This window comes from Symphodus melops (assembly GCF_947650265.1).
Source record: "Symphodus melops genome assembly, chromosome: 18".
Classification (NCBI taxonomy): Eukaryota; Metazoa; Chordata; class Actinopteri; order Labriformes; family Labridae; genus Symphodus; species Symphodus melops.
The window spans coordinates 15641091-15667635 of NC_136708.1; the positions used below are offsets into that span (position 1 = coordinate 15641091).

The 26545-nt window shown below is 39.7% G+C and overlaps 4 protein-coding genes across 5 annotated transcripts; 1 reads left to right on the forward strand and 3 right to left on the reverse strand.

Annotated features, from left to right (window-relative positions):
- Window positions 1-92: 92 nt before the first annotated feature.
- sf3b4 (splicing factor 3b, subunit 4) lies at window positions 93-3374 on the reverse strand. Its single transcript, XM_079368157.1, has 6 exons — window positions 3266-3374; window positions 2193-2321; window positions 1530-2072; window positions 925-1086; window positions 631-792; window positions 93-414 (listed from the first exon to the last, which is right to left on the reverse strand). The coding sequence occupies exons 1-6, from the start codon at window positions 3297-3299 to the stop codon at window positions 245-247; spliced, it is 1200 nt and encodes a 399-aa protein (XP_079224283.1). The 5' UTR covers window positions 3300-3374; the 3' UTR covers window positions 93-244.
- A 244-nt stretch (window positions 3375-3618) lies between these two features.
- On the reverse strand, window positions 3619-11772 carry lix1l (limb and CNS expressed 1 like). The gene is made up of 6 exons (XM_079368158.1): window positions 11022-11772; window positions 8627-8790; window positions 8258-8398; window positions 7835-7930; window positions 7486-7563; window positions 3619-6937 (listed from the first exon to the last, which is right to left on the reverse strand). Exons 1-6 carry the CDS (start codon window positions 11341-11343, stop codon window positions 6686-6688), a joined length of 1053 nt encoding a protein of 350 aa, XP_079224284.1. The 5' UTR covers window positions 11344-11772; the 3' UTR covers window positions 3619-6685.
- A 3490-nt stretch (window positions 11773-15262) lies between these two features.
- On the forward strand, window positions 15263-17518 carry LOC306839435 (type-4 ice-structuring protein-like). The gene is made up of 4 exons (XM_079368159.1): window positions 15263-15349; window positions 16408-16476; window positions 16574-16697; window positions 17132-17518. The coding sequence occupies exons 2-4, from the start codon at window positions 16428-16430 to the stop codon at window positions 17331-17333; spliced, it is 375 nt and encodes a 124-aa protein (XP_079224285.1). The 5' UTR covers window positions 15263-15349; window positions 16408-16427; the 3' UTR covers window positions 17334-17518.
- Window positions 17519-18415: 897 nt separating this feature from the next.
- LOC306839432 (polyadenylate-binding protein 1A-like) lies at window positions 18416-25969 on the reverse strand. Of its 2 annotated transcripts, none has more exons than XM_079368156.1 (14): window positions 25190-25969; window positions 23668-23861; window positions 23204-23319; window positions 22884-23023; window positions 22700-22794; window positions 22449-22586; window positions 22012-22107; window positions 21555-21918; window positions 21321-21431; window positions 21072-21214; window positions 20902-20986; window positions 19432-19562; window positions 18955-19054; window positions 18416-18801 (listed from the first exon to the last, which is right to left on the reverse strand). In XM_079368156.1, the coding sequence occupies exons 1-13, from the start codon at window positions 25380-25382 to the stop codon at window positions 18962-18964; spliced, it is 1899 nt and encodes a 632-aa protein (XP_079224282.1). In that variant the 5' UTR covers window positions 25383-25969; the 3' UTR covers window positions 18416-18801; window positions 18955-18961. The 2 variants fall into 2 exon arrangements, with proteins under 2 accessions (XP_079224282.1, XP_079224281.1); XM_079368155.1 differs by having other exon boundaries at window positions 21072-21217.
- Window positions 25970-26545: the final 576 nt, after the last annotated feature.

The window sequence follows — 26545 nt, forward strand, 5'->3', positions numbered from 1 at the left end:
TTGACAATAAACTAAAGTAAGCATCATTTGAATAATCTTTCAACAAAAATAAAACCCATTGCAAAGTACATTCTAAAATCAGAAAGAAAAACGTGTACTAAAAAGTTTATTTGTCTTCATCTGTACAGTGACAAAAAAAACAAAAAAATACAAATGACAGTTAAATTATTCTCACTATTACAAACTGGAGTAGATTTGAAGATATTAAAAAAAAGCTAAATAAGGGTCTGCAGTCTGAGGGGGATTATGGGGGCAATGGTGCTCTCATAGGAACACGTGGCGGGACACCGGGGGGCCTTGGGGGCATAGGAGGTCCTCTCTGGAAACCAAAAGGAGGGCGAGGAGGACCAGCGCCGTAACCAGGTGGAGGCATGGGGGGAGGGGGGCCTCTCATACCCGGTGGCACAGGTGGACCTGAGAGAGAGAGAGAGAGAATAACGGTCATATTGTGCTAAAACACCCATCTTAGTTCCAAGTTCCAGCCCTTACCCCCTTCACAATTCTCGGAACCAATATGGGATACACATTGTGCTATCACCCAGATCAAGGTGAGTCTTGAGGTCTAGATGAGGCATTTGTGATGTAAAGCGTTTTGTTTATACAACGAAAACTCAAGGAGATGATACTTACCCATGGGAGGTCCATATGGTGCTCTTGGTGGCATGCCCATAGGTGGGGGTGGTGGCATCCCAGGGGGTGGCGGTGCCCGTGCTTGATTTGATCCTGGAGGGGCAGGAGGTGGAGGCACCATGCCAGGGGGAGCAGGAGGGGGCATAGGCATCTGAGGCATTCCTGTGGAACACAAACAATATAGTTAACAGGCAAGAAAAAGCAAAGAACTAGTCCTATGTGTCAAAATTTTTCAAGAAAATAAAACACCTGAATTGATCGTGCAACCACTGTGGGAAAAAAGTTAAAGCTTACCTGGATGCATGCTGCCAGGAGGAAAGGGTGGTGGTCCGGGTGGAGGCCCACCACCAGGTTGCATACCTGCCCCTGCATTTGGAGGCATGGACATTGAGGGGGGCATGGATGGAGGCATGGATCCAGGAGGAGGAACAGGAGGGAAACCAGGGGGCGGCATGCCTGCACCAAAATAAGTTTTATTTACGAGTTATCATTTTATCTTCTACGAGTAAACAAAGACATACCGGCTGCTAAAAGCTTGTCACCCTCAGCCACAAATCTATTTTACGAATGCTTGGTGTGCCTCATAAAAAAGGCTCTTTGTCAGCTGTCGTGTCCACTTCAAGTTACAGAGATCAGCCAAGAGACAATTACATTTGTGTTATTATGACCAACAGATTAAAGATCCATCCATTATTACCTTTATATTCCCTACAAAATGTTACCAAATGTCATTGTTGTCTGTAGAATTAGTCATTTGTTGACATGGCAATTACTACATTAACTTAATTAATCTATAATAACCATTCATCCAATTCAGATACTGTGTTCTTAATGTGACAGGTTGTTTTAAATGAAAACATTAAGAAACTACAAAAGTGTAGGTAGTATTTCAGTCATACCTGGCATGGGCATCCCACTTCCCAGGGCTGTTAGGACAGGTGTCGGAGCACTCGGCGGTGGCGGAGCATCTGCAAACAGCTGATGAGGTCTATCTGCCTGGGAGAGAGGGTTCTGTGCAGCCAGGAGTCGCTCTGCAGCTGAACCATGCCGCTCTCCTTTCGAATCCTTCTTAAAGGCGTAGGACACTGTGATGGGTCTGTTGCAGAGGTACTGGCCGTTCATGGCTTCAATGGCGGCATCGGATGCGTCAAAACTAGCAAAATTGATGAAAGCATAACCCTTGGAGTTACCAGTGTCTGGGTCTCGCATGATCTTTGGTGTCTGGAGGATCACACCAAAGGCGCTGAATGTGTCATAAAGAAGTTTCTCATCAATCTCCGGGTCAAGATTCCCGATGAAGATGTTGGCGCCAACATCAAGGTTTTTGTTGTGTGCAGAGGCCTTATTGACTCGAATTGGTTTGCCATACAGCTTTATCATATTCATAATCTTTATGGCATAGTCAGCATCCTCTTCACTAAGGAACTCCACAAAGCCATAACCTGAGAGGGGTGAAAACACATGAGCATTATTCATCTTCAGAGTAGCTTCTTAAGAGTCAGATGTGTTTCATACTTGATTGGTAATCACAGTTACAGAGGAGTATAGCTGATACAACTCACCTTGATGTTGCCCAGTGACTCTGTCTTTTGGCATGTGTGTGTTGACAACAGGACCGGCCTGCAGGAAGAGCTCCCATAGTAGGGGTTCTGACACTTTCTCATCCAAGCCTCCAACATACACAGTGGCATCTGTGCAGGGAAAAAAACCCATAAGAATTAAATGATAGCTTTGATCTGTCACATTTCTTAAAGAGGACTAAAGTGGAATCTGAACTTTAAAAAAGTGAGATTTGAACTGCTTATAAACATGTAAAAATATCTGCTACGCATATATATTCAAAAATGTAAAAACATGTGAAAACATGTCTTTGAAATAATATAATTTGTCTTTTTGTCCGTTTAAGTTTAATGTGAATGTAATAATAAATCGGTGCTGGTCAGTTGTAGCTGTCTGAGATTATATGCCGTTTTTTTTGTAAATATCACAACGTAACTTTAGGATGAGCAACTACAATATTTTATTTTACTGACCATACATGTTGTGACCCAGCAAAAGCCTTTATTTACTTATAGAAGCTGGTCTTTGTCGTTCCTACTGAATCTAGCTACACACTTACCAGTCAGTCATCACTTATATTTATGAATATTTTCAATGGATCACCGCTACCGTGTAGTAAATCTAGAGGTGAGTAAAACCCCCCCAAAAGGAACAATGAACAAAGAGCTTCATGAAGTGTAATATCTTTATAGGTAGTCTGATGCTAAGTATTGATGCTAAGCTTTTTGGGCTAACTGCAGCTATTAGCCTGCAGGGTGCATCTCAGATTGTGATGAGCTAACAACAAGACAATTATGTTTTTTAAATAATAATCAATATACGAAAGAGAAATGTGTTGATTCAGAAAGCAACCCTTGGATATTGAAAACACGTTTCATTCAAATCAATGGCTTAAAAAGTGGCGAGCTAAGCTAGCTAAAACTTCCCACATGTGTTTACCTCAAACAATAAGATAAACTAGACAGCAAGCAGCGCGCGCTAGAACCAGGAAAACATTAAGAAAGATAACTCACAAAAGTTTAAATATAGTCAAACTGAAAGGCTGATAACAGCTGATAATAAAAGATGCCTTTACCTTGGTTTCTTTCTGAAATTGGTCCCGCTGCCATGTTGAATGAACAACGAACGGCGAGCGACCTATACCGAAGTCCCGCCTCTTCCGGTCTGTCACGGAGGCGGAAATAAAAAGAAAAAATAAATAAAAATACGTTTCAGGTAAAAACCGTTACAGTACTATTATTAACAGTAAAAGGCAAGAATTGTTAACATTATGAATGCATGACTTACGTTTTGCATGACTTCAGTGACTTACGTTTTGCATGACTTCAAAGTATTTGCACGTGACAGTTACAAGGGTCGTTTAAATATTAAAAAGTTCATTTTATCGATATTATTAAGAGGTCAAAAAGTGACATGAAAAACGATTAGAAAATTTGTATGAGCCATTTTATTACATCATATAAATCTACTAAAAGTATAAACACAGGATACAAAATGCTCATAGAAAAAACATACAATAAGGGCCCGGAGAAACGCTCTTAAAATACAACACTGTAGAAAATGAAACATACAAACTAAACTTAATCAACACATCATGCATGCAAGTATTAAAAGCCCAATACTTAAAAAAAAAAAAAAAAAATGCAAAGCAAAAAAAAATTTCTGAAAAAAACCCCCATCACTGATAATGCTCACAAAGAAAGGTCAAAGGCATAAGAAGAGAGCTCTGAGATTAATGGCTTATTGTCAGAAATTACAAACATAAAAATCACCTCAATAATAACAAACATGCTGAAAACAACTCATTATCTTGTGACTTGTTCATTCAAAATACTTGTATAGTCTCTATTTCTTTCTTCTTCTTTTTTTCAAACAGTCTTGGCATGATTTATTTAAAGTACAGTATGCCATCAAACTGGACTTGAGGTTTTTTGTTGGGCACTAGATTTGTTGGTTTTTTTTATGAATGTGCAGCTTAGAGGAGTAAGGAAAAACAAATCAGAGGGAAAATATGACATTAACGTGGTCGTATTCAAGCTGAAAACCTGTGATCTCAACGTGTTCATTGTCTCAGTTCAAAGGTTCATTTGAACATTTCATTACTTACTACAGTGAGCAGCAGAGACTCAAGCCACAAATAAAACAAAACAAGGAAACATTTTCCTATTTGTGCTGCAGACAAACTTTGAAAATTGAGTACCAAAAAAAACAATATATAATGGTTATACATGCACATCAAAAGTAGCCAGATTTAATATATCGTTCAGTATCAAATGACATGTAACATATGTAAGGAGTTGACATTTTGGGAAATGTACTTTTTGGTTAGATAAAGTTGAATACCACTTTCTGGCCTGTATTGTAAATAATAAGCTTTCCAAAGCAAAGGGATAGCCAGACTATTTCATGGCTGTGAGTTGTTGCCATGAAACCAGCAAAACTCCAGCAGTAAATCATCCCCTATCATTACCCACAGAATGTTTATTTGCCACGTTGCTTACAACATTGATAAACATCTTTCCGTTAGTCAATTTTAGTTGAGATGATGGGCTGTTTTCTCTCGTCATTCTAAAAGTTAAGCCAACTGGCCACTGGCTGCAGCCTCATATTGAGTGAAAAAAACACAAAGTGCTATCAATCTTGTTATCTCAAACTCTGCCAAAAAGCACATTTCCAAAAAAGGTCAATATATTCCTTTAACGATCTGTAACAGTAATATAGCATGTAATTCATAGTTTCATTTTTAACAAAACGACAAAAAAAAACATGGTAAAATGTTCCTTTTAAGAGCTCATCAGAATGCAGTTTTATCTTTTTTACATGTTGAAGTGTTTTTCATAAAGGCACAATGATTTGAAGCAAGATATAGAGTAATAAAACAATAAAGTGGGTCCTGGTTTGAGTTACGCTCCTTCTCTGTTCTTTGTTTTCTATTTGCTGTCTCCTCAGATTTAGTGTAATCAGTTCCTGCTGTTGTTGATTATCCATCATTCAGCAGTGAGACCAGACCTTCTGCTGTTTTACTAGCATAACTCTGTGCCCACAATTCCTTCCAAACGCAGCCACATATTACCAATCAAACACTCACTTCTACAAAATGAGGTCTTCCAAAGGCTAACACATGAAATTCCTTCATCTTTATAATGTATTCAATACATTTTAGATAGATTTAAAACAAAATAAAGGTATCACATTGAGACAGAAAAAAGGTCCTTCAACTTTAAGATATTTGAAAGTTGATACATTATTTTAGCCCACTAACACTTTTTACAATCACACTTTTCTTCCATTATGTAAAAAACAACAACACAAGTGCTGGTACTGTTTTGTATTTAGAACGGTGACTCACACATGATGAACCGTCTCCATAAAAGAGCCCTCAACTGTTTTTTTGTTTTTTTTGCCTTCACATTCCCGTTTCAATCACCGCAGTGTGGCTAGTCCTTGTTTCTGCCAGATGAAGCACATGACAAACACAATCTGTGTCACAAGATTATCTCAATAGTCTAAATGTTAAACACTAAGCAGATCCTTTAGTTGATAGCTCACTGGAAAAAAACAAAATACATTCAGCTGGTGTCACGGTCACCGAGTATACAAGAAACGCTAAATAATTGTCCAAAGCCTTCACAGGTATACAGAAGAGAAAAGAAAGCAATAGTTCTGGTAAAAAAAAACCTGAGCTGCTGTCAGGGCAATCAGTCACCTGCTGACATATTTGCAAAGTACCCTCAAATATAACATGAGCCGAAAAGTCGGATTTTTATGCTTACCAGAAAGCCGGAATTTGAGGATATCTGTTCCACATACTAACATTTACTGTCACTACAACAGGCAGAACAAGGACATTCACTCATTCAATTGTTCATTATTGTGGATCTTTTTTTGTGTTGATGCTTTGAAGTAATTTGATTATTAGCACACGCACACACACACAGCAAGTACTTCCAATTAAGGTTTTAAGACCCATACATTTTCACTCTTACATATGCCAGGAGCTAAAAAGCTATAAGCTTGTAAATGCTATAAAACATGTGAAAATTAACTTCAGAATGATACAGACTTTGATCAAATACTGTACGTTTGCTTTAGATCTCTGTCCTGTACATTCACGGATTAAAGGCAGGATTTGTTTTCTGCAGGTCTACTTTGAGTAAATTAAGCATGACATATTGAACAAAAGTATGCAACCCTTAGTCAGCTGGTATGTCAAACATGTTTATGGGACTTTTTCTTTTTTTAAGAAAGCGTGGTTATCCTGTAATCACTAGGCACAAAGAGGTAACGGCTAGAGCGGTGATTTAAGTTTGTGTTCTATGGACTGATGTGCACACTGTAAGTGAAGGCGTAATCATCTGGTCCTCAAACCCAAACCCAAGATAAATATCTAAACTTTTAGACTGGTCACCTTTATGTATAAGTAGTAACTGTTACTGTTACCAGGAGTCCCACTGAGTGGGAAAGCTTTGTTTCCTCAATAGACGGCGGTGGGTTTTTAGTGTGAGGGCAGGGTGGCCGTGTTGGCTGCACTGAGCTGACCCACAGCTAACATCAGGATGTCTTTCTTCTCTTTGTAAAATCGCAGTTCTCTGCCCGCCAGTCTGGCGTCCTCCAGTTCTCGCTCTGTGGACGCCACCTCCTGCGCGATAGTTCCCGCTATGCTCTGCTCTCGGTTCACCCAGTCGGCGGCCATCTGAGTGCGCATGTCGTCATCCAGAGCCCGGTGTGAATAGTGAGCCAGCACTTCCTGAAAAGGACATAAGGTGAGTTATAGAAAGGAGGAAATGCTACAGATAACAACAGATCGTTGCCCTTTGGTTGCAATAAGTGGAAACCACTTTTTAACATAAAAATAGGAGCAGCAAGCAGGAAAGCATGCACCAGTAAATACGAATAAGTTGGACCTTGAACCGCACAACTCAGTGTGTTTTGACGCTTTGGCTTATGTTAACACAAACATCTGTCCATGGCAGAATATTATGGTTCTTTTGCTGTCGACATAGCAAAAAAAAAAAGAAGCCTTTTTTAAGCTTTATTTTGGTTCTTTTTGTAATAGACAGGACACAGCGTCTTGATAGTGCACGTTTAATTGGTGCTTCCCTGATTTTAAGGCACTTCTATAATCCACAACCTGTCATCAGTATAAAAGAGTGCAATACAACTGGAGAGCAGATGTTTTTAAAATGATGTCAAATCTTGTTGGGAAAGTTATGACACTCTGTTTAAGGAAAATTTAAAAAAAGGAAATACTGATGATTGTGTTCATCTGCTGGAGAAATTAAAGTCTTGAAGTACCTGTCGGGAACACTGTCGTTCTCTCATGGCTTTGAGACTCCCGTTCCAGTGCAGCAGCTGGAACACAGTCATCAGCTCCTGAAACATAAACACAGCCAAGCCAAAAGAAATGAGAGGTTAACTCAATATGCAGCAATTCAAAAATGCAAAGCATGCATGCTTCCTTCAGACTTCCTTTCTTCCACTTTGACTTTAGGTTAAGATATTGCATCTTAGGGCTGTTAGTAGAAGATAAACACGTAGAAACACCTTGAAAACATTTGTTTGGTTTATTTACACATTCTCAGCTCAACACCAGCACTTTGCAAATGCTATCAGTACTACACAGACATTCCTGAAGTCAATGCACCTGAAACTCCAGCATGGATTTTCCTTTGTTGGACTCAAGCATGAAGCGAAAGGCTCCAATTCCTGTGTTGGGATTGTCTGCCTCTTCTCTGTTGCCCTGCAAACAACAGCGGAGTCCAGTAAATACCAACGTGATGTATTGGCTCGGAGAACAGTTGAATAAATAACAGTTTTGGGGGGGTTTATTTAACATGTGATATGATAGGATGGATGTCTTCTTGGAGAAAGTTTCTCCAGCGATGTATGGAAGTTGTTTACAGCAAAGTCTGTAAATGCTTTGAAAACGTTTGACACGCTTCAAATATTTATTTGTGTTGTATATGTTAGTAACAAAAAAAAAAAATCCTTATGTTTTCTTACTTGCATTTTTACCACAGTTGTCTACGTACAGTTGAGATAAATCAACAGAGCATACTTAACGTACATTGAAGGTGGCCAGCGCCTCACTGACGCTCTTCTCGATGAAGTCGTCTGTGATGCGGCGGGAAGGATGTTCATTAAAAACAGAGTTCATCAGGGCGATCTTGGCAGCGCTGCGTCTCGCCTCTGCTTTGGTGGGACAGAACTGTCAAAACATCGAGAAAAAAAAAAAAGGAATGCATTAGCACTCCGACACAAAATCACGAGCAGAGAAAAACTATCCGAAAGCCAAACAGAGCTGGTGTTTATGTGGAGTGAACTCAGCAAGAGGCCTTCATTTGTTGGCCTGTGGTCTGGGAGTTTGAATCAATATTTTGTTTGTAGTGTTTGCAGAACTCTCGCACATTCTCTTACAACAATGAAATGACTGTACCTGGAAACTTCCGAAGCAGCTTCCTCCAGGAAGACTCACATAGCAAACATAAGGAGGGCTGTTGGATGGGACCATCTCATAAACAACAAGAGCTCCGTTCCGCAGGTCGGCCCCTCTGGTGAGCTTCATCTGCCAAAACTCCTGTAAGGCCTCCACCACGTTAACTACAGTGCACAGAGAAGAGAGGAGACTGGTCACATGTAATGCTTATGGTCAACACTTTGTTGAATCAGCGTATTCACATGAAGAATAATCAGGTTTTTCAAAAGCCTGATGCTTTTTGCAAATAGTTCATGACTGTGTGCGCCTCTCCAGGGTTTGGGGGAAGGTCATTTCAAGGACACCACACTTTTTTTCCCCCCCGTTGGTATTTGAATGCAAGAGGAAATTCTGCATCATCTCAACAGAGCTGCTAAAGACAACACACTCTTAATGTGTCCACGGGAGAAAGTTTGAGTCCTGCCTTCAGCAAGGGAGCGACAACTACAGAAACGGGCCGGAAAATTAGCGGCTGAGTCAGAAGTGATTATTTGGCTTGGAGAGAAGAGAGCGCAGCTGCCGCCAACTTTATCCAAAATCTCTTTGACTTCTGTTGCCTCTCAGCTCCTTCCTGCTGAGCTCTCGCTGTTTGATACGAGCACAGGCAGTGAGCAGACAGCCTGCTTCGTTCTCTGAACAGAGTCTGGAGTGAGATCACAACACTTCAAGACTGCAGCTTTGGGACTATGGAGGCTTCGGTAAACAAGGCGAGATATATCCTGGCATCTGATGTATAAATCCCTGAACTGCAAACCAAATATTTGTTTTTATTGCTCTTAATGTGTGCACAGCTAAATGCTGGCTCTAAATTAATCTTTGGTTGTTTGTAACAACATGTAAACAGCAGTTATGGCACTATAAACTTTTACACCAGAGCAACTTTCTTACAAAGAGTACACGTTTACCGTTAGAGCTACAGTATTACATTTTAGTGGATTGTTTGGTTGTTTCTCCTAATATGAAGCGGGAGGAGAAGGCTAAACAAAACAGAACCAAGATATTCTGAGAACCTACAAGGTTGTTTCATTTTTGAAGGATTTCCTGAAAGATATAGCAGGAAGAGAGAGGAAATATTAGGAGATAGTGGAGGATGTCGTATCACAATGGTGCTGGCCCAGACTCACGATTCAGCAGTTATAGCATATCTGACCAAAAGTAGCACAGAGGATTTAAAAATAGATCAAACATGAAAGAAGTGAACACGAGCAGAATATCTTCAGTGTGTCTTACTAATCCTTACAATGTTTTAGTTGTAAATTAGCATTAATTTTCCTTCATGACCATGACTATTATGACTTTAATAAAGGGAATATGTATAAAAAGAGGAATTACAGCCAAATATTTAAAAATAATTTGTCTGTAACATCTAATTCTTCCAAAGGCTAAATGACCAAATTGGAACAAGATTAGGAGCAACATAATGCCCTGATAAAGGTCTTTAATGTGGAAGGTGATAAGTCGCCTAAATGAGATAGAGGAGGGAAGAGGCTGCTAGTCAGAGCATGAGGGGACAATCTTTTGGAAATAAATCCTCTTAGCACCAAACAGGAACTCTTCGTATTAGCTGCTACTGTTGGCTTTACAGCAGACTGTGTGTAATGTACGTTTTTAACAAAGCTCTCTCTGTGTGTTGCAGTGATAAGCTAGAAAATAAACTATTATTCAACTTTTGACTTCATTTGATCACGATGAGGCATTTCACATGAGCACAAATCAATCAAACAACCCTATTTCAGGCTACTATGACTTTCAAAAAGAAAGAAACACCAACTAACATCCATATGGTATTACTTGAAAGTCTTGGTAGTAAACACCATGTGCAGGCTCATTGTTATAAAAGTTGCATTAATATTGATATTTTGATCAATAGTAGGTTATTTAAACCATTTGGCTACATCATTGCTTTTGACAGTATCTACAGCACTCAAGGCCTAGCTTTCCTTTGTGATATATATTTTTAAGATGACATTGTTGGTCCAGTAATGTGTTGGTGTAACTATGCATTGTAAAGAAAGGTCACTTAAACGTGACAAATGATAAAGTAATCCTCCAAATGTGTGCTACTTAATCCTATGGTGAAGTGAATGAAGTCAAAGTTACTATGGCTGTTTGCATACAGTTTGCTAACACTCAATCTGTTGTAAAGATCCATGGTATGCCTCCATCTTCTAAAACAATATAAAGTGAAAATATGTGTCAAACATAAATAACCTTCAACAGGAAGGCAGCTCCTGCCTTGTTAATAAGAGGTCCAAACAAATGGCGCAGCAAAAAGTGGTAAAGTGAAGTGGAAACTCAACAGCAACATGGCACAGTGGAATATGTCACTGAGACGTGTATCACCATTAGACATTACCTCTGCCATAACCTTGTGTGTGTTTGGCGAAGCTGCGGACCACAGCCTCCACCGCCTCCTTCAGCACCGCCGGGTTCCCCGGGTTACAGAGGCCGGCGGCCCCCAGCCCCAAACCGCCGTACAAGCTGTGGAGCTGCAGCGGAGGCGGCGGAGGAGGAGGCCCGGACGAAGCGGCCAGCGACGCCGGGGAGGGCAGGAGCGGTGCGATGGGGACGGTCACCCCAGGCCGGAGAGATGAGCGGAGGGTCCCGGTCGGTCCTGAACCAAATCCAATCCCCGGCTGTAGCCTCTGAGGGCGGATACTGTTCACGTTAGATTCCATTGTCCCAACGTAACGTCTGCAGAGTCCCGGTCCGGATGAGATTCAAATCCCGGCTGCTTAAGGGTAGAAAAGGGTCTCGTGGGACTAAATGAACAAAGTATTAGAGGGCTTTTGTCAATCAAAGCCGAAAGAAGTGTTTATCCGTGTTGATTCGACACATATCACTGCTGCTATGCATCCTCACTCTCTGGATTAGGCTGCGAGATTGTCTGTCAAATGATGCCTTCAAGGACCCCTCGTATCATAGGCCATACGTTCTAAGTACAAAGTAAAGTAGCCTACTTTTCATGTTTAGCCATTGATGTCCGTAGTTTAAGATTATAATCTTAGACTGACTGACTACTTAAAACATGATAGATTGTGGTTTTTGTCTCCATGTGTGTGCTTTGTTATAGCGATGTAACATGTTTCCATCTGGTGAAATGTTTGAATTAGTAAATTGGAAAAGACCACAAGTAGTGTTTTCATCACCAGGAACCTTTCCAAGGGACTAAAAACCTTTGGGAGAACTCAGTGTATTTTTGCAAGAAATGTTACGAAAGTTCAGGGAAATTTACAACGAAAAGTTCCTGCTCATCTTTGTGTATAATCATTTATAAAATCTACCCAAGGCTCTGAAAAATACATGTCTTGAAATTTAGTTGATTTGACAAAAACATATCGTCACTCTTACTGCATGTAATTCTCAAACATAGTCTCTTGTTGTTTTCCAACATTCTCACCAGCACCTGAAGGCAGCAAGGGAAAGTCAGAGAAATATCAAGACAAGAAATCTGAGCCTTCTCTGTTCTCTCTCCTGGCACCAACAGAGCACAGCCACACAGTGAGGCTTTACAGCTCCAGCTCTGCAGCCTGAAGCATGTGATTAAAACTTGGAAGCAGAGTCACTCATTTTGCTTGATAAGAGGTCTTAACAAAAAAGTTATGTTACCTCTTTCTGACACTGAAAGAAATCATCTATAGGAAAAGAGGGTTTTACTTTGAGTAGGTGGACCACCAACTCTGTACAGAACAAAGACGCTTAGAGGAAATGGGACCTCCTCTTGTGCTTCCTAAATGTTTTTTATGATTCCCTGGAACTTGTCTAATTTTTCAGTCTGGCTGTGGTCTGGTGTGCAGCCAAAAGAGCTTAAAAGAGGGACAATTGAGCATTTCGATTGATCCTTTTTTTTTTTCTTCAAATTTGGACTTTTTTTGCATTCTAGTAAGTTGGTAAAATCTCACCAAAAAAATACTAAGTAAAGCAGAAACAATGTGGCCTGTAAGCATTGTTCACCATGAAGGAAACACACAACAGGAAAGTTATATATCACAATTGTAATGAGTGTTTGGCTCACTGGAGGGCGTGCTCTCATTTCAATACATCATGTTATAACTTCAGCTATGAACTCAGTAATGTTTTGACTGATTTTATTTAGATTGAACATTTCTGCCTGCGGGTTCACATTTATCAGAGCAAAGATAAAACAGATACACCTCTAATGCAGGAAAGTTTTAAGTAAATCAAAGACAAGTCATTATAAAGAAAACTGAATGTTATTTACTTACAATTACCATGAGGGACAGAGATACTAATCATGTTTGTTCACCACATGGAACTGAACTAGTGTTGGTAACTCCATAAGACACATTTTATAATAATGATAATAATACATTGTATTTATAAAGCACTTTTCAGGAACTCAAAGACATTGTAAATGTGTTTGAAAAAGACAGAAAGTTCAAGACTGAACAGTAAGAACATTGCAACATTATACCCATGTCATAAAGACAACAACACGTAAGCCACAGATAAACAGAAGACACATCACAATCATATTAAAAGCTCTTTTGAGTCTTGTTTCTTAAGTATCTTTCATTTGATCCTTTTTTATAATTCTTCTGTCCTACATTTAGTCATGGGTTTAATGACACTAAAACACCTTTTGGATCAAACATTAGATTAAGAAATTAGAGTACAAACATAGCAAATGTAAACTTTAAATTGTATTTCCTTGTCGGGGCAACTTGAGCCTGTCTTCTTGTTTCTGGTATCTGTGTTCCAGCAACAACAACAAAAAGGTCAAAAATAGGTTTCATTGTGATATTTCATCTAAAATGCGTCACCCTTACATGCCACAGTGAAGATTTTTCCATGTCTGAAACTACTTGTATCTTCACTACAAGAGAATAGTTCTAAAAGATGTTGAAATAAAAAGCTGTTTCCACTAGTGGAGTTCATGCCGATGGTGAACAGACTGTGGACTGAGAGAATAACCTCTGGTCGAAAACATTCCCACATCTGCTTTTGATTTAAGCTGTATGTCAAACTCTGACTTTTAAATCTCCGATGCAGGGGCTTTCCCAATAGATGAACAGACTCATTGTATTGTAGTACAAGTTTTATGAATCAGCTTGTGTTTTTAATCCTTACTGCTTACATACTTGAGTTTTTTTTCCCCCTGCTCTGGATTGACGATGACTGATGGGGTGAAGTTGGGTTGAGAAATAATTGCTTTACAACAACCATAAAGATAAACTGAGAGCAGAAAACGTGTTGGAACCAACCAAACCAAAGGTAGTAGGTGTACATCCACATGAACAAGTGTCAGACTCTTCTCAATAATTTTATCACATTTCCTGTTTCTCTTTAAATACATGTTTTTCAGCTTGTTTCGGCAGATTTGAGTTCAAGTGACAAAGTAAGATAAGAGTATCCCTGAATGTTCACCCTTATTGTACGTTAACATTCAAAAAGTTTTTAATTAAAAGCGAATAACATAGCTCAATTTTCAATCGTTTTATAAGATATATTGCCCATGTAGTAGAGAAAGTTAGAGGAGCAAGTGTTGAGTTGATGACTATGCTAAACTCATAGTCACAGGACCAACAAAAACATTTGACTATATCTGAAGACTTTGGTCTAATTTGTAAATAAAGTTAATCTTCGTAGTACATGTGTTGCTAGAGCATGTTGAGCTCTGATCCATCTTTAAGACATTTCAAACAAATCCTGGTGGATTTCTTTAAATAAGTTTAAAAGAAAAGTAGATTGAAGGTGTTCTGCTCTGTGACTCAGGACGTTTGTGTTTTATGTCTGGAACTTTTTGTTCTTCTGCTGACCCTCTAGAGACACTCTGAGCTTTCCTGATTAAATAATTAATTTAGAAAAAATATATATAATTCAAGATTTTATAACAATTCTATTATTTCAGTGTGGAACCAAAGACAGAAGAAAAGAGACACAGAATCACTGTTATGCTGATAGCTGTTTCCTGCAATGACACAGTCCTTTTGTCTTTCCTTTAAATTGACCTTCATACAAACAAACAATTTATAGTTAAAGTAGCACAGATAAAGTGAGTTAATCAATCCACAGAGCTCACCAGTGCTAAAAAAAAAAGAAAAAAAAGAAAATGTAGACCTGTATCTGCTCTGTAAAGTGCTAACATTTTGAGGCTGATTTAATAGCATCAGCATATTTAAGTTAAAGACGTTACATCAATGGTTTAATTAGAGCTCGAGGTACCACATAAATAAAACTGTTACTTTAGGATTAACTTCATTTTATTTGTGCTTTATTTTTCAGTCTACAAAGTGCTTTGCAATCACAGTATAATAAAAGAAACAGAAGAATACAAGGCCTTCTGCCAGTTATCTTGTTTTTCGTCATATCTGTTGAAGCTGATTAAGCATTCACACATAAGCTCACTGTCATCAAGGTGATGATGTTGTTACCAATGATTAAGTGTTTTATTTAATCAATAAGATAAGATGCACACTGTTGCTGGACAGTCAGCAGTAGGATTGTTGGACTTTGGTTGAGTTTGCCCAGGTGGAACATAGAGCAGCAAGGGTCAGGACAGTGAGTCACCTACTGGCAAAAAAACATCCAATAATGTTTTCTGTCTTTATCTTGTCCAATCAGGTTCACATCTCAGGTGGGCTGCATCACCACAGAGGACTATAAGAGGCCCAACAGTCCTTCGGAAAGGCACCATCCGGTCCAAATTCTCCTGCCGTACAGGTAAGTGTGACTTTGCTTATCCTATTTGCTTAAAGGCTAAATTGCACTGAACGCACTGAGAGAATTTCACAAATTCTTCCTGAATGAAAGAATTGTAAATCTTACCAGAGTTTAGATTTTTTACCTTCAAGGTGTTGTTTGAACTCAAACTAACATTTCAGTTTTAAATGTTATACTTGTGACACGAGAATATAAAAGACGCTAGAATACAAAAGAGATGGACTGAAAGCAGCAACACTAATACAGGATGTACAAAAACAGGTACTTTGTATTACTGTGCACCATAACTCAAAGCATTTTTGAGGTTAAGGTAATACAAAACTGCCTCATGCAATTTAAAAGTTGATATTTGAACTTAACGTTGACACCTGTGTGAACTTTAATGTAGATTCATTCTCCCTCCATCTGAGTGAAGAATTGCACTAATAGATAACACTTAAGTGCTAACTTATTTTGAAACATGGTGATAAGAAGTGTTGTCTCAGCTTTCACAAAAACAAAAGGAAATAGACAAGTTGAAAAATAAACTTGCAAATGTTTAAATCATTACAAGTTTGGTCTGCATTTCATAAAACAGCTAAAAATATCTATTGGCAACTTGCTTTTAGGAGATGGGCTACATGTTATGTCTTTTCACAAAGCAGTCAGTTTTTCATTCTTATATATTAATATCAATATTAAACAATATGTTTTCAATCCTCAACAAGATGTTTTGGTGGAACAAATACATCTTGATATAATAACTGGTTAAAAACGTTTTTTTGTATGTATTAGCTTCTTCCTAGCGAGAAGTTATGTAAGTTTAACATGGGGTTAGAACAGACACAAACACACAGCCACTAAGAAATATTTATCTCCATGTTATCTATAAAAGCTGTCAGGGATTCCTAGAAGAACTTTTATCAGCGAGTCATTCATCTGATTGAGCAACAGGATACTGACAAACAACTTTAAATAAACATCTTTAAAATGCAAGATGTGGTGCAGAAAAAATAATGTTCTGATTTGTTTGAGAATATTTGAATTCAAAATAATATATCTCTTTTTTGTTTTTGTAGGTCCTGTCCACTCAGCAGCCATGAAATTCGCCCTCATTGCAGCCGTCGCCCTGATTGCTCTGGCACAGGGTATGAACACGACACATGTACTTTAAAATCAGAGTGGAAGTATTCTTTTTCTTTCATGTTGAAAATGTGATCTTTTGCTGCTTTTGGAAACCCATAGGAAGCTTTGCTCAAGATGCCACAGATCTTGAGAGGCTCAGCCAGTACTTTGAGGAGATGAAAACCAAAATAACAACTGACCTGACTGAGATGATCAACAACCAGGACCTGGCAAACAAGGCTCAGTGAGTACAGAGAGCATCCTCCCCCTCCATGCGTAAACTCAAGGCTTTCAGTCATGACTCATGTTCAGAATGATTCAAATCTACTGGCAGCAGATGAACAGTTTGGACCTTGTCCTTATTTGAAAAACTACTAAAGAATTGAAACTTGGACTTGTTATACGAAAGCAGTATGATTTATTTTTTAACCTGAGCTTAATGTTAAAATAGTAACTCATACAATCACCTTTCTTCTAATTTGATCCTTTAAGTTAATTCTGTTCATAATTTAATAACCAAGGTAACATGTAAAATGCAGGACTTTTACATGGAAATGACTAGAATTAAGAAATGTGAAGTAAATTGGAAAAGACCACACGTCTTTTAGATAATAATATAATAGTAACAACAACTTCAAAGGATCTCATATATATGTCTTATCTTGTCCTACACCACAGGACCTTCAAGACTCAGCTGGAGCCTCTGGCTACTCAAATCCAGGAACAACTGAAGACCTACAGCGCCACTGTGGAGGAGCAGATCAAGCCCCTGGCCACCAACGTGCAGACCCAGGTCCAGCCCCTGCTTGAAAACTTCCAGGCTCAGGTGGAGGCCATCTTCAAGAAGGTCATGGATCAGACCCAGGCCATTGGAAACTAAACCTGATGTTCTCACAAAGAGATGCAGTAGTTCTTCCACTCCACCATCTTCTCAGGGCTACTAGCATTTGATGGCTGGCCTCAAAGTACAGGCAGAAGATCTACAGCCTAAAATGTGTTTCAGTAATTGTTAGCTTTGGCTTCGTCATTCCCGGCACACAAGCACAATTAAAACTTGAAACACAGTTTCAGAGTCTGTTTCATTCATGTTTCTGTGTGCACGATCAGGAGTAACATTGTGATTGTGAAATATTTTCATTTAGGTAATTAGAAACAAATGCTCGCACACTTGGTCAAATGCCCCAAAATCCATCCAAATCACGTTTCAACCAGAGTTCCTCTACAGGTGATCATTTTTTAAACAAGTGTGTGTGGAGGGGGGGAGCACACCCATATAAATGTAACACCAATAGGCTGATGGTCACTATAAAAGGCAGATGTTATCAAACATTTAAAATATCCCAAAGTGAACTACCAATAAAAATCATCTTTCAAATACAACACCAGGGAAGGAGCTCTATCTGGACACAGGCCCTGCTGTATGTTATCCAGTGGCAGGGCAGTTCAGAGAAGCTTATCACCTTGTTTCTTCGATGAGACACATTAGCATTGAGCATGGCAAACCTTCCAGAAGAGGAGGAGGAGATGTATATACACTCTTAGTTGAGAAAGAGAGAGAGAGAGAGAGAGAGAGAGTTTTCACATCGTCACTTTTCAGACTTTAACACATAAATGGCCTTAATCAAGAGTAATACATTAAACATTTCCTCTTTTAACAATTTTCATTTAGGAAAAGGTTTTAATATTGTTAAAATATTTGGAAATCACAAGTATTTTGGATGGGGAGGACTGCCACAACTGATGAGGCATGAAGTTCCTCGTTTGTTATATTTAGAAAGTCGTGAGGTCAATAGGCTCAATGAGCTGGTGAGGAAGGCCTGCTCTGTTGTTGGCCTGGAACTGGACAGCTTGGAGATGGTGACTGAGAGGAGGATGAGGGACAAAATCACAGCCATCCTGGACAAGTCCCCTCTCCCTCTGAACTACCAGCTTTTTTTCAAACTTCACACAGACAAAAAAAAACTATTTTAAAATTTTTATTCAAGCAAGCAAGGTCAAGGTAAATTCCACAACAGGCCTCTACAGCCCAAACATTCAAACATTAAAAAGAATAAAATTAAAGAAAGGAATGCTGTCAGTCTTATTTTTCACAGAATTCTCCTTTAACACCCTTCATATATTGATTATTTTCTATTGTAACTTTTTTCAATTTTTTTTTGTATTTTTCTTTTAACTCAACAAATCAGGCCTGATGTTTCTGTTCATTTTAGGCCTGACTAGAGACTTGTTTCCATTCTTTTTTTATTATATTATTTGAATACTTTTTACTTTGTTTTAGGCATTTTTCACTTTTTCACTGTTAATTCTTTTGTCCGTTGGTGAATCTAGTCTCTCAAGGTTCACCACTCCTGTGAATAAATAAAAACACAAAATCAGTGATTTGACCTCTTGTCATCTACATTAAAATATTATATGCAAAGAAATGTAATTAAACTTGTCTTCCCCTTCAACCAAAACAACAACCAGCAGCTTATAAAGTAGCTTCAAATAACAATTTGTACCTTGGATTCAAACACTTGGGACACCAGTAGAATTTGTCACAGTCTTCTGAGCGGCCTCCTTGGCCTGGTGGGCCTGAAGGACAGCCACAGCCTCATCCACCTAAAGAAAAGTGTTTAATCATCATGGTTGTATCTTCTGATGCCACCACTCTACAGAACCGCAAACTAGTGAAGATGTTTTCACTGTTGACATATTTTAAAAGACTTATAATAAGAAGAATATTAAGGCTGGGCGGTAGGGGTTAAGTTTATCAATAAATCAAGTTAATGTAAAAAAAAAAAAAAAAAAAAAAAGATTTTCATCAATGAAAAACCCGTAGTTCACATCAACCCCCTTGTATACTTTGTGGTTGAGATTTTATTTTTCAGCCAAATCGCCCATCCCAAATAAGAACTCTGCACCAAAAATATCCCTTGAATTCTTCATTGAAAAATAAAAAAGGGAAGTTGTCACTAAAGATGCAATAAAGTGCTAACCTTGGAACGGAGAGACTCTGGCGACTCCAGCATGTGGAGCAGCTCCGAGTTGTCAATCTCCAGTAGCATGCCGGTGATCTTTCCTGCCAGGCTGGGGTGCATATTCTGGATCAGTGGGAACAAACGCTCACCTACAGGAGACACATAGCCACAATGTAAATACCATCCCAAAAACACAACTTACTCTGACAATACAATACAAATAGTCCCATTTAACACGGCATAAAGAGGAGCAAAATGTTGCCTACTTAACTCATTCCCCGCCATAGACGAGATTTTCCGTCATTTGGTATTTTCACTGAAATACGATAGGGGGCGCTCGGACGTAAAATTGTGAAATGGTACAGGCCCAAAAAAAGTGAGGAGGACCCGTAGGAAAGCAGAGAGACAGCGGATACAATGTTCAAGAAGTTGACGCGCGTCTAAAACTACACATTCCATCGATAGATATGAGGTAGAAACATTTGATCTGCACAAAAGTGCCAGCAGTTGATGAGGGACATCCAGTCGCCTGTCAACATTGTAAATACTTCAGACTGTCATTCTTCAGACATGGAGTGGAGGGATTCAGGATCCGAATGGTCTCCTTAATTCAGACCTATGTGAGGTGCAACAGGTAATATATGATGGCTTAAGTGTTTTATTTAGTTTGATAGCATGTTACTTAGATCGTATGGTAATTAGATGGCACGATGGTAGCTTCTGCTAAATATCTAAAGTGAGAAAGGAAAGAAGATGAAATAGAAATTATTTGTCTCTCATTTTGTACACAAACTATTTATCAAAGCCATGTATCTGGTGACCTCGATGATGCAGTTTTCTCATGGTTTTTCTTTCAATAAAATGTGTTGTTATTGTTGAAAATAACTAATATTTAAGTGTTTGTTAAAAAAGGGTTTCTGAATGTATAACTGAAGAACAAAGCGTAAATTTGTAAAGTTAGTTAGTTGTCTGACAATTGTAAATTTTGTGGCGCTACACTACTATTCACACGAAATGTATAATTTTAATGTCTTTTTTTTCTGTTATTTCACTTATTTTTTTGTAAAATGTAATTGCATTTACCAAATGAAAGTGAAAAAAACCCAAAATGTAAACCTCAAATCAATGTTTGCTTGAAATAAGTGTCTTTTACAAAAGTGCTGTCTTCTCAACTTTTTGTCCAGAATGTTTTTTGTTTTTTTTGTTTGCTTTTTTAAATAGCTGATATTCAAGTGCTGATAAAAAAAAGAAAAAAATGTATTATTATTAGTATTATTGTATATAAAAAACAGAAGCTCTAATCTTTCTGTAGATGTATTGACCATTTACACATTCAAAGAACAAAATATTCTGTGGACCTTGAAAGATTGCGGAATATGGTGAAAGACGCTGGCACTGGCTGGTAACCATTCTAGAATTCTCTGGCGGGAAAAGTGTTAACAAATGTTAATGTATAGACTGGGTACAACATCTGTTGCTGACACTTACCCAGCATCTGCTTCTGTTCCTGTGGTAGAGCAGCAGCAAGCATGGAGGCAGTCAGAGGCTCCTGTCCCTGCACATGAACAGCCGGCTGAAAAAAGAAAACAAAAAGGACATTAGAAGTCATAAGAAGGGCACAAAAAGGTCTAGGTGAGCAGACAAACATGGATTCCTACCTGCTGCATGTTGACTTGTGGCGGGGTTGTCATGTGCTGGGTTGGGTTGCGGACACCTGCAGAGTACTTGTACTGAGGGACTCCACGCACAGGGGGGGCCGCTGCAGCAGCTGCAGTAGCTGGTCGGGGACCCATCGTCTGAGCTGCTTCACAAGAAGGCATAACAGGGACAGGAACATCAACACAAAGACACAAGCAGCAGTTACAGAGGAGAACTGTGTTACTCTTCAGTTATACAGAGACACTGACCGACACGCTGATTGGACATCATGCGGGGCATCTGGGAGGCAGGTCTCATGGCCCCATAGGTCTGAGGACGGGGTGCTGAGGGACGCATGGTCCCTGGCATGTTCTGGAAGTCTACACAAAAACACAGAGTCTTTATACACAAGCAAATAAACTGCATTGGCCGACCTTGTTTGAATGCGTCTCTAAAAACAGTAAATGCACACATTGATGGAGTAAAATGTGCGAGATACTCACGTTGAGGCCGGACACCTGAGGCCCAGCGTGGGCTTGGGCGGATCTGGGCAATTTGCCCAGCAGCTGGGTAGTAAGCGGCACGGTTCTGGGCCTGAGGTATGGCTGCCATGAAGTATCCGGAAGGTGGGGCCGGCTGGTAGGGGTTGATGACTGGGTTCGGCACTGCACGCACACTGGCCATGCGCTGCATGTACTGGTTGGTCAGGTGGGCTTGTCGCTCCTCTTTGCGCTGGGCCAGGGCAACATACAGCGGCTTGGTGGCTACAATGCGCCCATTCATTTCTGTCACCGCTTTAGTGGCTTCCTCTGGGGACGAGAAGCAGACAAAGCCGAATCCTTTGCTGCGCCCACCCTCCATCATGACCTGGAAGCAAGATGTCAAACTAATCAATAAAACTGGACTAAACACAGTTTAGGAAAAAATAATGGAAATCAGAGAAATCGATTACAGTCTTACCTTGGCACTTGTAATGGTGCCGAATGGCGTGAACTCCTTTCTAAGGCGTTCATCATCAATTCCATCGTCAAGGTTCTTCACGTACAAGTTGACACCCTGAAAAAAAAATAATAATAAATGGTGTTGATTTATGTGTGTCACTATATTCTAGGCAGGGAAAATCACACCAATGTCAAAAACCTCCATGTTATCATTATTGTTATGGCTGTGTTGTTTGTTTGTAGTACATATTTATCCCCTCAATCCACAGTGAGGAAATGTGGGGCCCATGAACTACAGACACTGTTGCAGCTATTTTGGGCCAGTGCAACCCACCAATAAGGGGGCACCGAATTTGACAACGCTGCAGTTGTTCAATATGCTTGTCAAGACGACGTGGCAAAGGCTAAGAAACTGTGGCATATTCTTTGAATTTGCAGCACGAAAAGAAAAAGGACCTGGTAGCGAGTCATGCGGTCTTGTTTCATTTGCTCAAACTTGCGCTTGAGTTCCGTCTGTCGCTCCACCTTCTTCTGGGCTCGGCCAACGTAGATCAGCTTGCCGTTCATCTCCTTCCCGTTCATCTCGTCCACTGCCTGTCGCAAAAAACAAACAAACAAGCAAAAAAAAAAAACAGAAAACTATTTGAGCTTCTGAAATGGTGCATGTTGAGAAAAAGTCCCAAGAAAAGTGTTGATTAAAGGCTCACCTTCTGGGCATCCTCGTGCCTCTCAAAGCTGACAAACCCAAAGCCTCTAGACTTCCCATTGTCGTCCGTCATTACGCGAATACTCATGGCGTGTCCTAGGCAGCAGAGAGATAACCTTATGTGACATTTTGTCCCATATTTAACTGTAAAGCTGTTTAAGTAGGCGGACCAGGTACTGACTGACCATATTTATTGAAGATTTCCCTCAGCTTTTCATCATCCATGTCCTCTCCAAAGTTTTTAACATAGACATTTGTGAACTCCTTGGCGCGGGCACCCAGCTCAGCCTCACGCTCTTTGCGCGATTTGAAGCGACCAACAAATCTAAATTGACATTTAATAGTTTTATATTAGACACTGGCATGGCCTTCTCCTTTAACCAGCAATTTCACTTAATTAGTAAAACGTTTCAAAATGCTCGAGCATCGTTGAAAAAACTACGATCAGACCAAGTGCAAAATTACTAATTTCACACATTAGTATGCAAAGCAAACATTCACTTACACTTTTCTGTCATTGAGAAGCATGCCATTCATTTTCTCAATGGCTCGTTCAGCGGCCTCCTGAGTCTCAAAATGCACAAAGCCGTAGCCTTTTGAGCCATTTTCATCACAGACCACCTTTGAGAGGGAAAACACATGCTCTTGTAAGGCCACACACACTAACTAACACACACAACGTCTGTTAAGAGCACTCCTATGATGTGTGTCCTCTTCTGAACTTACTTTATGTTGCGACCTATCTCACTTTAGGAAGTAAGCAAAGTTCAGAAATGCTTCTTCTAAACTCAATTTATTTAATCTCGTGATGATTTCTAACCATTAATTATTTGGTAGTTAGTTGTGCAACACACTTGGGCAAACTATACCTCTCACAATGCTATATGACTCCAACAACAGTGGGTTAACCATCAGCTAAAGGCAAATCACTACAAGGTGGCATCAGCTTAGCTACTACTAGTCTTTTACCTTACAGGACAGGATGTTTCCAAAAGCAGAGAAGGTGTCATACAGAGCCTTGTTGTCAATGGACTTGTCAAGATTCTTGATAAAGATGTTTCCCACTCCACTTTTCCTCAGTGATGGATCACGCTGCGACCACATGATGCGCACAGGCCGCCCCTTGATCACATCAAAGTTCATGGTGTCCAGCGCTCGCTCGGCTGTAGGGAGAAACAGCACACACAACAGGAGCGGAGTTATTAAAGAAATTAGATTTTCAAATTCTGCAGCACTGTTACGGGTGAGGTTGTCAAACTGGGAGGGAGTATCTATAGCTGAGGGGCTGGGAGGTAAGGAAGCCAGGAACTTTAAGTTTCTCCCTGAGCCATATATTCAAAGGAGAAGACGGTATACTCAGTGTCAACAAGGTCAGAGATCAGTTGGCCATAAAAGCGTGCAAAATGTACCCGTTTATCTATTTCTAATGATTGTGTTTGTAGTACATATTTATCCCCAACATCCAAGGTAAAGACAAATGGGGCCCATGAACTACAGAGTCATTGTTGCAGCCATTTTGGCCAGTGCAGCCTATCATAGGAGGGAGCACTGAATTTGACAAAGCTGCTATCTTTCAACATGCTCAAACAGAAGGAAAAAAAATGCAGTGAGGGTAATGACTTTAATGGAAGATTGCAGTTAATGCTTTCATGCAGGTTAAAAAAACAAAAACCTTTTTCAATGTTTGAAATATTTGATATAATTGAAGAAATGTAGTCTTGAACTGATATCCATTGATAATGCACAGGGGGAAAAAACAGAGGCAAATGTGCATGGTTTTGTTAACGTTATGTCTGATTATACTAACTTCGAATCCCTTGAATATACAACTGTACATGTACACACACACATATGTATATATATAACATAACCTAACCCTAAGATAAATGGTACTGGGAAAAAAACATACATTTACCAGGGTAGACATGAGCCCACCCAACTAGTGCAAAAATACCTCAACAACAACAAGAAAACCACAGACCTCCTTATCTTTTATCATTAGAATCCAGACTATACTAAGGGGCGAGTTGTTCTGACTCTACAAAAGCAGGATAAGACTTAATTTTTTAAACATTTGATGAATCAATATTATAGACCGTTTCCTTACAGGAAATATTCATATACCGATAAAACGGTTTTAGCTCACAGACAGTTGTTCAAATGTTATGTCTGGCATCTCTGGGTAGTGTGGGTGTTGTCCTAACAGAAAACAGATTAAAAAAAAGTGTTAGCTGGCAGTCCACTGTTAGACTAGTAGCGGGGTGGTGGGCCGTGGTGGGCTGGGCTGGGCTGGGCTGGGCGCGAGGACGTGGTGTTTTCTGCTACGCCACTGCACGTTGGTTCAACTGAGGAGACCTTACCAGTAATATGTCGGCCGCAGTCACGTGGAAGAGTGCTCTCGCTTGCTCATAACTGTCATTTAAAACCCACACATGACTTTATAACTCGCATTACTCAGAATTTTTTATTTAAAAAACAAACAAACGCCTACCGTCCGCTGGCTGTTGAAAGTTGACATAGGCGTATCCAAGAGAGCGCCGGGTGATCATGTCTCTGCAGACTCGTATCGACAGGATAGCTCCGGCTGGGCTGAATTTCTCGTAAAGCATGGCCTCGGTCACATCTTGATGCAGATCCCCGACGTAAAGGGAGGCCATGGGGTAACTGGGAGCACTGGGGTTCATTTTCGTTGGCTGTCGTGGCTAGCAAATACTCGGACAAAGCTTGAATTTATCAACCGCAAAAAAAAAGTTGACGGGCCACAGGACGAAATGTTTGCTACCGTTAAGGTTTGTAACGTCGCTTCAGTTAGGTCAGAATGCTGATGGATAACGTAGCAACCGTCGTCCTGTCAGTTGCAGTGCTCAAGTAATAACCCCTAGAATTAATGTATTCAAATGACACACGTTTTGGCTTTAAAACAGACGTTTAAATTAAATACAGATGTTAAAATCAAATCTGTGCGTTGCTTGGCTTCACTTCGGACACCAGTAACACGTCGGCTGATTTTTTTTTTCTCCTCCTGCGATATATTGCCTAACGGTTTTTTTTTTTTTGCTGCACTTTCTTGTACGTTACCGTCCACAGTCCTCGAATTCCTACTCCAGCTTCATCGACTTGTTACTTAAAGAAAAAAAAGATTTTTTGGTATTTTATGTTTTGAATTTTTTTTTGTATTTTTTTTTTTTTTTTTAAGAACGTGTGCCGAGCGAGCTCAGGAGCACACGCGCACTCACACAGCACGATCAGCCGGGGTTGAGGGGAGGGTACCGTTGGAAAGTTGTTTAATATATACCGTTGTTCGCGTCATAGTATTTGACCAATCACCTTCTAGTACAGTTGGAAAAAAAAACTCAACAATGGGGCGTTGACAACTACTGTACGCATGCTGATGAAATCCTGCACAACCTTTTTGTTAAAGGCTCAAATTGTTGTTTTTATTGACAACAATACACTAATCTATTTGTACTTCATGGATAATATAGATCTTCCTCCTGATCACAGTTTTTATGTCGTCAGTGAAGTCTTGGAATGATTTCCCTATGTCATATAACCTCTCCTACTGCTTGAAATAATACAGTACTGGGATTTTTCATGGGCTGTTCATGCCCCAGGTATGACCAGCAAATGTCTCAAAGCAAAAGATAGAGCCACATTACTCACTCAATTACTTAGTCTTTTCAGGGTCTTGATCAAGCCGACTTGATCACAAATGTCAATGATTACTTATCAACTAACATTGGGCTCACTACTGCATGGTAAGCAGTTGTTTGCTTAAAGTAAAAGGGCTGTGATTAGTAAGGGTTTGATATGAAAGAACAAAAGGTATGAGATTTTAGTGCGCCTT

What these genes read in the sequence shown, in the direction of transcription:
- sf3b4 (XM_079368157.1), bottom strand. Translation starts at nt 3,299, where the DNA reads ATGGCAGCGGGACCAATTTCAGAAAGAAACCAAG. An exon ending in AATTTCAGAAAGAAACCAAG is followed by an intron (nt 2,322 to 3,265) that starts GTAAAGGCATCT and finishes TTCCCTGCACAG; the next exon opens with ATGCCACTGTGTATGTTGGA. An exon ending in AAGTGGGATGCCCATGCCAG is followed by an intron (nt 1,087 to 1,529) that starts GTATGACTGAAA and finishes ATTTTGGTGCAG; the next exon opens with GCATGCCGCCCCCTGGTTTC.
- lix1l (XM_079368158.1), bottom strand. Translation starts at nt 11,343, where the DNA reads ATGGAATCTAACGTGAACAGTATCCGCCCTCAGAGGCTACAGCCGGGG. An exon ending in GCTGCTTCGGAAGTTTCCAG is followed by an intron (nt 8,399 to 8,626) that starts GTACAGTCATTT and finishes ATGTTTTGACAG; the next exon opens with TTCTGTCCCACCAAAGCAGA. An exon ending in AATCCATGCTGGAGTTTCAG is followed by an intron (nt 7,564 to 7,834) that starts GTGCATTGACTT and finishes TTTATGTTTCAG; the next exon opens with GAGCTGATGACTGTGTTCCA.
- LOC306839435 (XM_079368159.1), top strand. Translation starts at nt 16,428, where the DNA reads ATGAAATTCGCCCTCATTGCAGCCGTCGCCCTGATTGCTCTGGCACAG. An exon ending in CCTGATTGCTCTGGCACAGG is followed by an intron (nt 16,477 to 16,573) that starts GTATGAACACGA and finishes GGAAACCCATAG; the next exon opens with GAAGCTTTGCTCAAGATGCC. An exon ending in GACCTGGCAAACAAGGCTCA is followed by an intron (nt 16,698 to 17,131) that starts GTGAGTACAGAG and finishes CCTACACCACAG; the next exon opens with GACCTTCAAGACTCAGCTGG.
- LOC306839432 (XM_079368155.1), bottom strand. Translation starts at nt 25,382, where the DNA reads ATGAACCCCAGTGCTCCCAGTTACCCCATGGCCTCCCTTTACGTCGGG. An exon ending in GAAACATCCTGTCCTGTAAG is followed by an intron (nt 23,320 to 23,667) that starts GTAAAAGACTAG and finishes TCCCTCTCAAAG; the next exon opens with GTGGTCTGTGATGAAAATGG. An exon ending in CAGAGTCTCTCCGTTCCAAG is followed by an intron (nt 19,055 to 19,431) that starts GTTAGCACTTTA and finishes ACTTTTCTTTAG; the next exon opens with GTGGATGAGGCTGTGGCTGT.